Genomic DNA, 13,603 nt, shown 5'->3' on the forward strand with positions numbered 1-13,603 from the left:
CGTGAAGTGGCAAAGTCGTACTCTTGGCCCTAGTTGGCGCTGCTATAAAAAATAAGAGACGTTCCCCTCAGGCTTTAGAGCCATAAGAAACAAACAAACAAACATAATTAATTTAAGAAATTTCTGAAAGTAAGTTAAAAAAATCGATACTTGCTTAGTAGACATCAAATTCAAATTTGTGTTCACAAATAGTAATTAATATACTAATAGTAAAAAACGATGCTAAACAATCCCCATTTTCTGTTTTTGAATAATGTATGTAGGAATATACGTATATATAGTATATCTAAACGCAATTGTATCGTTATGTGCGATTTCTAGAAATAGCAACTTTTATACTTACAATCTCTGTATTATTTTCTACTTACCTTAATACCAATAATAAAAAATGATATTAAACAATCCTTATTTTCTGGTTATACTCGTTATATGCGATTTTTAAAAACAGTAACTTTTATACTTCCAATCTATGTATTATTTTCTACTACCCTGATACCAATAATAAAAAATGAAGCTAAACAATCCTTTTTTTTCTGTTTTAGCATAATGTATGTGGGAATACATGTATATAAATCTAAGCAGAATTCGTCATGTGCTATTTCTAGAAACAGTAACTTTCATACTTCCAATCTATGCATCATTTTTTACAAATCTTAATATTTGTTTAGTAAATACTCTGATTCTTAATATGCTATGTATCAATATATTGAATTATATAATTTATAATTAAAAGTAAGTATAATTTCCATCAAGGAAATCTTGACAAGTACTTTTAAACATTTCTTGCTTGAAGACATTTAGTCCCGTATTTGTAATCAACACATGTTTGAGATATCTCCATATATTTCAAGTAGTATAATTTTGAGATATGGTAATAAAAAATTTTAATGGTTATTACATTTTTAGAATGATATTATATATCCACTCACCATAGTAAGCTGTCATATCCATAGGATTGGCTTGAACCAAGTTGTGACATTTTTTGAGTTCTCTGAGAAACAATTGGGTGCAACATACCAAATTTACCAGCTGTTGACTGTCGACAGGTATACCTTCGGAAACATCACTAAAGCAAGAGAAAACATTGCGAATAACAAACTTAAAACTGTAATAAAACTGAGAAATACATAAGTGAAAAGTCCATATTTACTTCGACAGCTTCAAGAAATGATAAAAAAATATTCTATTGATATTTAAACTGAAATCAGAGCAATATAACAGAATATTGCAAATTCACAAAAATAGAAAGGTAGAAAGATTCAAAAATTCTGAGAAATGCCAATAGTCGTAGTTCCATGAATATATTTTCTTTGCACTTTCGGAGCGATAGAAACTTTTCATGGGAGAATATAACATACAAGCAAAAAAGAAAAAGGGAAAAATAAAGCAAGAGCGGAAGAAATAAGAAAAAGTAAAAATTGAAAGTAAATCGACGAAAAGAAAAAAAGGAGCTTAAAACACATGAAATAAAAGAAGAAAAAATATAAAACACATGCGAAACAAATAGCATTTCCATAATGATCTGTTATAGCATTTGAAATGAAAACAATATCTTCTCACTTTAGTGTTCGAAAGATTTAAAAAGTAGTTTTAATTAGAATATTGATCTGTTTATTTATTTTATTTTTTTGCTAGAATTATATTGAATTATTCCTGACTATTTCTGTATAAAATTAAAATTAAAATTTATTATATATTCATAATGAAGAGAAAAGCAAATACAGTAAATAGTATTTAAATGAGGATACATAGATTAGATTTATTAATGGAGAATGTATAGATCTAATAATGAAGAATTTGCGGTTCGAGTCCTTAGCTCAATTAGAAAAGACAATTTTATAGATTAAGACATTTTAAATTGATTGGATTACAGTTCTTTTACATTTTTAAATACAGATCAAAATTTTTACTTCTGAAAATTATTTTTTTCCTTAAAATAAAGGCACAATAAAAACCTAACCAAGAAAATTTCTTTCGTTTTTCTCAAAGTGGGTTATACAAAACCCCAAATTTCTGACATTAATCTAAGACAATTCACCTTAACATCAACGTTCTGATCATCCACATAACAGTAAGAACATAGTATTTTGAAACAGATATTTCTACTTCTTCTTGAAGGACTTGCAAAACTTTTTACATTCAATTAATTATAACGCTGAATTTCCATTTTTCATTATTGTGAAAACTCATAGAAAGGTAGGTTCAACCAAGCTCCACTCATTTTTTTACTATCTCAAATTAAAATCACGGAGTTCATAAATTCATCAATTATTGTAGAACTTGCCAACAAACAAATTACTATTTCTAAGACAAATGCCTAAATTTCAATAATATTTGGCTTGTACACGTTAATTACCTTCTGATCTGAGGCATGATGATTTCGTGAGCTGAGATGCACAAATCCAGGCACTTTCGTCTGGTTTCTCGAATACGATCCCGGATTTCAGGACAATCCTGCGGCTTCGCTATATGGACAAGATGGTCTCGAAAGACAGCGAGACAATTGTTTAGCTCTTCTATAATCTGAAAATTAAGCAAAAATAAGTGTTTAAAAATGTATATAAAATGTCTCTAAAATATTTATAATAGATTTTTTTCCACAGTATTTAAAATTGGAAAATTTCTTCAAAATAAAATACTACAATACATTTAGAATCTTATAACTTTAAACGAGCAATTCTTGTGTATGTATAAATTAATTTATTTCGCGTATCTCGGAAGCAGCTCTAACGATTTGGATCAATTTTTTTAATTAGATAAGGTTTTGCTTTTTAAGTTTATCTTGTCTTTCTTAAAGAATCGCGATTTTACTAAAAAAAACAATTTTTATAACTAACAATTAGAGCCTTTTTCTATCTGATCTCATGCTCAAAATGTCATATAGCGTTATATCGGGCCCCATTTCACCATGATAAAACTGAGTGCAAGTTCAAAATTATAAGAAATGATTGATAAACTTTAAAATGAATACTTTAATATAGCAGATTGATTCGATTAACATGTTAAACCAAGTGCATTCATGATTCGTTTTATTGAAATGACCGATTCATATGTAGGCAAGTTTGAAAAATATTCATATGTAATCAGTATATGCTTCGTATCTAGATATTTTCTCCAAAAAAATCCCCCACAATTTTACACACAAAAAAAAATCCAAGCGAAGTTTGGTTTTCCAGATATTTATATTAAATATCTAGAAATATGAAGAAGAATAATGCTAAAAATAACTTATTAATTTATTAATTCATCACTCAAACAATTAAAAACAATTAATTAATGATAAATAAATAAGAAATGCAATTTAATTTATTTGTAATTCTTAGCTCTAAAATAAGTGGGAGAATTAATATAATTAAATTATCATATTCTTTAGAATTATTTAATTTAAGAACTTTAAACTCCTGAAATTTTTTATTGGAATTATTTTTATATTTTTAGTAATAAAAGTCATGGAAAAAGATTTCTTAAAGGAATTAAACGGAACAACACTTTCTAAAATATTTAAATTCGAGCCAAAGGACCTAAAAATAAATTCTTTTTAATGAATCTGAAGTTTCATATTAATTATAAAATGTTTTTGGGATGAACACAGGAAAGAATAATTTTAATAATTTCGAAAAAACAAAGTCTTCCCTCCAGTACATTATTTGTGTTTTGAATCTATATACCTTTCTCTCATTAAATGATTGAGATACAAAAAAAAAAAAAAAAAATTCAACATTTAAATATCCACTTACAAATTTAAGTAAATAATTCTTTTTTAATCGTTCTCTCTTTTTTTTAATCGTTCTTCTCTTTATCCTATTAAAAATTTGATTTTTCTTTTATGGAAAATTATCTAGAAATTTAATTTAACATGTGATGTGGAGAATCCAGTCGGAAAAAGTGTTTTCTATATGGAATAAAAACAGATTTTATGAAATTTTATTTATGTTGATAGGCATTTATGAAATTTTCTCTGGAAAATGATTTTTTAAAAATTATATTCATAAAAAATTCGTTAAATATAGATTTAAAGAAGAAGCAGAAGCAGAAGCTAAAAATTTACTATGAATAGGTATAGTGGAAGACTGCGAAAAATTTCTAGAAACTTTTTCACACGCTGCTTATGTTTAATTAACTTACTATGGAAGTAAATATTATATCTTAGGAAAAAAATCACATGAAGCAAAAAATCGTATTTATTTAAATTTTATTTGCTTTCGTATTTTAAATAACATTAAAACTAAATAAAAGCATTCCCTGCTTAAATTTATATATATATATATATATATATATATATATATATATATATATATATATATATATATATATATATATATATATATATATATATATATATATATATATATATATATATATATATATATATATATATATATATATATATATATATATATATATATATAATTTAAGCTCTTAATTTAACCCAAATTAATTTCCGGAACTTTATCTTACTTTAGCCCATAGTAAAATATTCTCTTATTTCCTGATCTAATTCCACTTTCGGTTTAATTAATTCCTTTGTAAAAATTATGCGCCATCAGTACTAAGTATCAAGTGAAAGTGATCCCTTCGGTGCCCTTGCCAAGGTGTCAAAGGTCAACACGAGTATTCAACTGGCGCGTGGCCAGAAACCACGTTATATAAGATACCAAGTCTCTTCACTGCTTCGAACCTGCATTATATATATATATATATATATATATATATATATATATATATATATATAGTTTTCAAAAATTTTTGTATTTAAATTTTTTTATTTTGTTATTTTTTTTTCAAATAAACAATTTAGTAAAATGAAATTTGACGGATTTCTGATAAAACAGACCGTTTATACCTTTATTTAAATCCAAGTGAAATTTCAAAGGGATTCTGAACGATACTGAAGTTTATTTCTTTAAATTATTTTTTTTAACTTTTTAGTAATTATTTATTATTCAAAGATAAAGGAATGTTCAAAGAAATTTTCTAGAAATAAATTTCTATTTAAAGTTACTTTAAAGAGAATTCCATAATAAAACTGACTGATTGAAAAAAATCTAATTTAAAAAAAAATCAAAATTTATCTTTAAGACAAATCAATAACAATTTTTAAATGATAGTATATATTTGAATTTGTGGAGACCTAAAATATAGTGATTCATCTTAATATCGACTTTGAATTTTTTGGATTTCAAAGCAAGAATTTTCATTTTCTCTGACATCTCTTTGCCCTTATCGATATAAGAAAAATAAATTTGCAAAAGTATAAGAAAAATGCTATAAATAATCTATTTTAAATGTTGAAACAATTTGGGGAATTAAAAATGTTTCGAAATCAAGTATAAATTTATTTGGAATCAGATTTATTAATACGATGCAAACTAATGAAATTTCGCACTTTAGAATTCTATATTTTTGTTTTAAATCCAAACATTTATAATAGTTGAGTGCAAAATATTATATAACTGAATAGATGATTTAATTAAAAAATTCATGATATTAATATCGATAATTTGCAGCAAAAATGCACAGATATTATCAACAACAAAATAAAAAGAATAATCTATTCAAATGATATTTTTTTAACAAATTATATATTCTGAAGAATTTTCAATGTTTAAAGAACTCTATTCATTTGATTTTAAATTACATAACAAAAAAAAGTAAAATTATGCCTTCTTACGGCTAAACAACGCTCAGTTTCTAGTAATCTATACTTATAATAAAGCTCAGTGTGTCTGTGTGTGTGTGTTGGCGCTCTACAGGCCAGACCGTTTGACCAACAGCTACCAAATTTGGTACATGTATACCTTGGAGGTCGGGAATGTGCACCTGGGGTTCCTTTTTTCGAATTTTTAATTAGAATTTTAATTATTAATTAAAAACTAACTTTCTCGCCAAAAAAATCTTCCATTTTCCCCACCGCCAAATGAGTAAGGCTTCGGATATTTTTTCTCCCAACAGTAATGAGGCTAGGGTTAACATTTTTCGGCGGATTATTTCAAACGATTCTGTTTATTTTCTTAATGTTTTATGCATTTAAAATTAAACATTGTTAATTAATCCATGTTTCAGATTCATTCTGAAGTACTTTTGAATTAAAATAACACATAATAAAAGAAATTAAAAATGTATAATCTGCATAGCGTTACCCCAACTGGCGTAGAAAAATTCACGCATTTGCGTTAACGTAACTGGCGAAGAAAATTCACGCATGCGCATTATGTTCTGACTGTTGACATGACAACCATTATCAACGGATGATTTAAATTATTTTTAGGTTAGTTGCATGCTTTTGTAAGTAAATTGTATTTATGTTAGTTATATATTTTTTGTATATGCTTATAGTTTTAAGTACATCGTTTTTTAAGTAGTTTTTTTTTAACCTGTTTTCAATGATTTAAATTATTTTTAGGTTAGTTGCATGCTTTTGTAATTTAATTGTATTTATGTTAGGTATATATTTTTTTGTATATGCTTATAGTTTTAAGTACATCGTTTTTTAAGTAGTTTTTTTAAACCTGTTTTAGACGGATTATTTTAAACGATTCATTTTATTTTCTTAGTGTTTGATGTCTTTAAAATGAAACATTGTTAATGAATCGATCTGTTCATGATGAATCTGAGAAAATTTTGTTGACAAATTCTTGAGATATTACATAAATTAAGAAAGATATTCTTTAGTGCCCATAAAGTTTAAACTCTCAGTGACTCTATTATCAGTAATCATATTATTAAAAAAAAATGTTTCAAATATACAGGTGACTAGAAAATAATATTCTATATTTGGAAACATACGCAGTTAAAAATATTTGTGACATTAAATAAGTAATCGTTGGGACACCAAAAACAATTTTAATTTAACGATTTTAATTTAATTTTAAACAATTTTAATTTAATAATAATAATATCACTTTATTTACAGACAAAGTATGAAAAAAGGACTCAAACACACATGAAACGTTTTACTTATGATACAAAATTATAATTTTTTTTTTTTTTTTAACATGCTCGGGAACCGAATTGGGCATACTTCCGGGTTGTGAATTATGACACTTTACAAGCCCGCCGACAGTTATCTGTCAGCGATTTAAGCCCATAGTTCCAGATAGGGAACAGAAACTCATCAACAAACAAGGAAAACAGCGCGTAACAATAAATTAATGTTGCAGTTTTTTTGGACCAGAATGAATCAAATATCATACGCAAACTAAGGAAGGAATGAGGAAATAATTACTACAAAAAAGTAATTACAAAGGTCAGTAAAGAATAAGAGGGTTTGGCGTTGTCAGAATCAAAAACTGGTCAGTAGTTACTATGAAAGTATGGAAAAGAATGGATATGCAAAATTTTTTTAATACTCGAGTTATGAAAGAATGCCAATGTAGAGGTGAATAAAATGTGGTATTAAACTCACATAATATATCTTTTATTCATGCACATTTGATTCGCTGAGCCGTCGCTCAACATTTTCAATGCACTGACCTTCCTTTGCATCGGCATTTTTTTTTCCTGGAATTCATTTTTGCATGTTCTCTCCAGTTTGCAAATGAAAGTCATTTCATTCCGTTTATCAGTTTTAGATGCAGATACTTCGAAACAAGAAACCTTATTTTATAACTAGGCAATAACTATTCTAGCAAACAAAACTATTCTAAAAAACAAATGATTTGATTTTTTTTCATATTTATTAAAAGTTACTTCAAAATTTCTGACAATTTTGAAATTATTGTTTAGTAAGAAAAATTTACTAAAATATTTTATAGACCAGTTTCAAAATGATTAAATGATAAAATATGCAAATGCTGCATATTTCGAAATAATTTGTTTGAAATTTTATCTTGTTTTACATTGTAAACAATGCATAAATGGAGTTCCAGAACGTTACAAGAAAATGATATTAGAGTAAAGACTAAGAAATGGATCTTTACAAATAATAAACAATAAAATCATTTATGATTTATTAACGGCTCTTTAGAAATAAATAATAAAATTATGACTGCTATTTTATTATTTCAAACAGATACAATTTTGAAATATAGAAATTACATGATGATTAGCTAATAGCTTTGATAATTTGAAATTATAAACACAATAATAATTCTACGATATACTGCATAATACCAGAATTCTAATGGAATTGATATAGAAAATTCTAAACCATTCAGAAATATTAATTAAATGAAAGTGCAGGTAAATTGTTCTCTAAAAATAACATGAAACATTTGGTTATTAAGGCTACACTGAAAAGTTCACTAAAAACGAGTATGTATTGAGTTAATAAAATGCATTTGTATTTAAATTTGAAAAAAATGATTAGTCATACAAGATTATATGACAAGATTAGTCATATAGTAAATAATTTGTTTTGGAGTAAATAAAACAGATTTTTTAAATGTTGATATATATTCAAAATATAAAAGAAAACCATTAAGTTTATATTTCGTCATTCTTATGAAAATTTTATTTCAAATTCATTATAAGGCTTTATACTATCTAATTTTTGTCCTTCCCGACTCTGCCTCTAATGCTAATAATAAATATACTAAATAAAAGTTTATTATGTAGCTAAAATGCTCCATATTCGAAGTTTTATCTCAAAATATGCTTTTAGTAAGCAATAAAAGGAAACGTTATGCCGGTTTTAATATTATTTTCCACCAATTTCCTCAACCAAACTGTCTATTTTTTCAGAAAGGTTAAAACCAAATGCTATCATAAAAGAGAAAATTCCCGAAGGGTTGTGCAAGTTTTATAAGCTAATAAATGACATCAAAGTGTTCCGTCTAATGGTTCTGTATTAGACGAAGACAATGCATTAATATAAAATGGAAGGCTTACTCAATTATCAGAAAATAATGTTACATGTAACCTCTGATATTAGACATATAACACGAACTAGACTTTGAAGAATTTCATTAGAACTGGCTGAACTGAAAAATTGACGGTAATATCTATAATATAACAAACTGACTAATATAACAAACTTGTTAGTTGTTAATAAAAACTTTATTCGAACAAACTTATTAAATGTTTATAAAGATCTTATTAGAACATTGGTAAATAAAATAATTGTAAAAGGGCTTCTAAAATAATTCAATTGAATTAGAATTCTGGAGAAAATAAATTATCAATCCCCAATGAAGAGATAATAATCAAATGTTTAATTTAAATAAAGTGCACATGTTTCTTTTATAAATTAATTTTGGATCATAGTATATAGATCAATCAATATTCTTGTATTTGATGAAGCAATATGCCATGACTATCAGTCTATCGTCTGCAACGTTGACGGAATAAAAAGTAGAACAAGTAGAATATTTAAGTAGAATAGAAATAGAAAAAGGAAATATTTAAGCATTCAAATATATTACAATAAAGAGAAGCAGTCTTTAAAAATGGACGTACATTACAAATGCATCATTGTATAATGCTGAAGATAAACGTAATTAGAATTTCAAAAAGTAAATTAAAATCATTCATTAAATAAAAATCTTCTCATTATTGAAAAATAAGCCTTAATTTTATACATGGTATGTTCGATTTTATTTTTACTCATATTCTACTTTTTTTGTTTATCTTATATTTTTATTGTTAGCATCTCATATTATGTTTGTTTTTCTTCATTTTACTTTTTTATTTCATGTATTTCTTTTACATTTTATCTTATTAAAATTCAATTAGAGTTGTAGATTTCGTAGTCTCTAAATTTTTACTTCTTATATGTAAATTTTGTATTGTATTTTATTGATTTTTTTTGTAGTTAGGAGATATAACGAGTATCAAAGTCTTTGCTATACCAATCTGATTTGTTTTGTCATCGTCGGCTTTAACTCGGCTGTTTGTAATTTTTCAGCATATCCGTTCAGGATTGGTCGGTTTCCCTGCTTTGGATATTAATAATAAAAAATGGAAAAAAAATCAGAATGAAAATAACAGCAACAGTGAAAACGATATTAGTTTCATTTAAATAATGAAATGTTTTGTTGTAAAGTCCGCTTAAAATATTTTTAAAATATTGATTAGGAATCAGAAGATAATTATGGGAAAAAAATTGATATCAATAAAAATATAATTTTTCGAATTTTACAAAGGTAATTTTTTAAAAAATATTTTTTGAAGTTATAGTGAAAAACAACAACAGCAACTAAATTTTGCTCTATTTTTAATTAAATTTTCAAAACAAAATGGCTCCGAGTTCACATTTCCAGTTTCCTAATTATATACGGTTGGCAGCATTAGAACGGAACCGAGCGCCGTCTGATATCTAAATATTTACAATAGAAAAGTTTGGCTTACACACACACACACACACACACACACACACACACACACACACACACACACACACACACACACACACACACACACACACACACACACACACACACACACACACACATACACACAAACCAGATGTATATCAAACTCACATGTAAGATTTAAAATGCACTTAGTATAAAGCAATACATAAAATAGCGATGGAATTGTGTTTTTCCTGAAACATGAAGTATATTTTCTCGTAAAATAAATGCAAGAAACAAGTTTCCGTTATATCTATATTATTAAAAATCGATATATAAATATCTATATTAAATATATAGATATTTATTAAGTATATAATTAAGAATATTAATACATAGTTATTAAACATATAGTTATCAATATATAGTTATTAAACTATGTTTAATATATAGTTTAAAATATCAATATTATTTATTCCAAATTCCTTACTATATAAGGTAAACATATTTTATTTAGATATGCACAGATGTACACTCTAATTGTGTTTCAGCACTGAATTTTTGAAACATACGCTTAAGCATATGCATTTAACAGGAAAAATGTTATAAATGAAGTAATAAATATTATGCAGTTTCAACCAATAAATGTTCAAACGAATTACGAATTTTTGAACTGGAATAATATTTAGTAAAATAATCTTATGAGGATAATCCCTCTATCTTTATTATCTCTTATCTATAATTATTTAAGTGTGTGTGTGTGTACTAGCACTCTACATGTTGTGCCGTTTGACTTAGAGCTACAAATTATAGCACATATATGCTTTATAGAAGCGGAATAGGCACCTCTGAGTGATTTTTTTTTCAAAATTCCTATTCGAATTTTAATTAATTAAACATTTCGATGTTTTCTTCAATAACTTCTAAATATATCTTTGCTCAAAAATAAATTTTACACCTTTTCAAAACTTTAAAAAATTTGCCATTTTTCATACCAATTTCATAATCGTGCCAATTTGCTGTGTATTTTATATATTTTTTTTCTTCTGAATTTTCGCAATTTTTAAAATTATTTTTTTCTCTAATTTCCATAATAGATGTCATTGTTCAACTGAAATTCAAACCATTTTCATTGTTTCATCACATATTAAATCGTGTTTCACCTACATTATTGAAATCTAAAAAGAAAGAAAAATCCTCATTAATATCTCTGTATTTTACAAAAGAAATGAAAAAGTGATATTACATTATCGCGAAATTTAGAAGATAATTGAATAGGATATTTTACATTTTTAATTACATGCGATCTGAGAATTCAAACACCACCAATAAATAGAACTACTTGGGTAGCAGCGTTCTGAAATTTTTATTAAAAGATGGCGAAATAGACGAATACATGCTTGGCGAATGAAGGGAAATATGTAATGTAATTCAAAGGAAACTGCAAGAACTGCTGTCAAAAGGTGTCCTGGGATTGAACGATAACGTCCCACTACACATGAAATCAGTTAGATCTGCAATTTGGTGGGCTTTTTCTATTATTTGTGTTGGACATAATCCTTACAGCCCGTATATCGCCCCATGAGATTTTCCTCTCCTCGGATCGTTGAAGGAGATCTATTAGGTAGTTATTTGAGAACCGTTGTCTAAGTGCAGGAAGTCGTCGTTATGTGGCTTTGCTACCGAACCATGATTTGTCTTTTTACGTTAATATCAAAAAATTGGTTCAACAATTACCCAAATGCTTCAACTATTATAGTGGTTGTGAGGAAAAATAATATGTAACAGCATCCTTCTTCATTTGTATATTTTTTTTATTTCTAAAGTAAACCTTTTCTCTCAGAAAACTTTCATCTTACTGTTTTCAACTACTCTAAAGCATACAAGTAAGAAAAGTTGAAAGATAAAGATACATATATAACTGGTAAAAGGATTATAATTTGCCGAAAGAAATTTTGATTCGATGATCATCAATCTATTGTGTTCAGTTTATACAATTATCAGTTCATTCATATGTGGGTGCTAAAAAAGACATGTTACGCAGATGAAAAGAAATATCTTTTATATTTTTTCAAATTGTTTAAGATTTTATAATTTGCAGTAACAAATTTGGAAGACATGGGAAGATGAATTTGGGAGGAAAAATAAGCTGCTGATGAAATATCTTACATATAAAGATAAAAATCAACACATTGAATATTTAATCCTCATGCTGAATAACACAAGAACATTTTTTGTGCGTCTCATACTGCCATAATTTATTTTTTCTTGTGAATTTTTTTTATCGCTGGAGTATCAATAAAATGTAGAATAATTAATTTTTTCATCCCTTTGTTATAATTATTCATTTCAACGACATCTTTCAGACAGCTCCGAAATCTCCTCAGAAATAATTTTTGTTATGAAATATTTTCTATTGGGAATTGGATTTATGATTTTTCTACAGGAGTTTTGTCCTTTTTCTATTTTTATCTCACTATGCCTTCGATAATCTGCATTTGGAATGCATTTATCCATTTAATTCCATTAAACAATTCAGCTACAAATGCCATCAAATAGGTAAAGTTATTTTTATAGCCACCTTATGAACTGATATATTAATTTAATGTAAAAGTAGATTCAAATTACAATTAAGTTCCTGGCAAAGTTCATATCATGCAAGTGAATCTACGATATGCTTCGGATGATTTATTATTATTATTATTATTACCATTTTTCTAATTTAATGTTTATTTTATGTTTCCAAAATATTTATTGGAAATGTAGTATTTCTCTATAATAGTATAGATAAATAAATTTTTCAGGGAAAAAATTAATGGAATTAAATTTTTGGAACATAATTTTATTAATATTCTACAGAGCAAACATTTTTCGAGCTTTTTAGCTTTTTAAATTTGACACACATAATTTCATAAACTCACCATTAAGCGAGACTATGGGGATGAATTTAATTTCTATTTAATTACTGATTCATTGATAGTAAATTTCTGAGCAGATTAAAAATGTATTTGGTTATAAAGAAGGCACATATATACAAATTATCAATGCTTTGACATATTAGAAACATGCAAAAACTTGATTACAATATTCCATTTCTAGAAACTCGAAGCACGTCAAATAAGACGGCGCTTAAAAAGACTAATCCTTTTTCACAAGAAGTCCTTTAAAAGCCTTTTTCACAAAAAAGCATCTCTTATACGTTAATACTTTATTTTTATGTGTGTTGAAATACTCGCAAGTAAAGGTCTTGGAAAAAAAATCAACTGTCTGAAGACTTAAAAGTGATTTATTTCTGTAATTCATGGAAATGAATTCTTTGTTTTTTCATTCGCCAATAGACACGTGTCGACCAAAAGACACGTGTGGAGCTA

The 13,603-nt window shown here is 26.3% G+C and overlaps 1 protein-coding gene across 1 annotated transcript in view; it reads right to left on the minus strand.

Moving 5' to 3' along the window:
- LOC129961956 (uncharacterized) overlaps positions 1-13,603 on the minus strand; it is a 196,107-nt gene that overhangs the window by 19,005 nt on the left and 163,499 nt on the right. The window contains exons 2-3 of the mRNA XM_056075606.1: positions 2,357-2,523; positions 930-1,066 (exon numbers count right to left, since the gene is read on the minus strand). Coding sequence (XP_055931581.1) covers positions 930-1,066; positions 2,357-2,523 — 304 coding nt within the window. The remainder of the gene's footprint in view (positions 1-929; positions 1,067-2,356; positions 2,524-13,603) is intronic.

This window comes from Argiope bruennichi, chromosome 2, assembly GCF_947563725.1.
Source record: "Argiope bruennichi chromosome 2, qqArgBrue1.1, whole genome shotgun sequence".
NCBI lineage: Eukaryota > Metazoa > Arthropoda > Arachnida > Araneae > Araneidae > Argiope > Argiope bruennichi.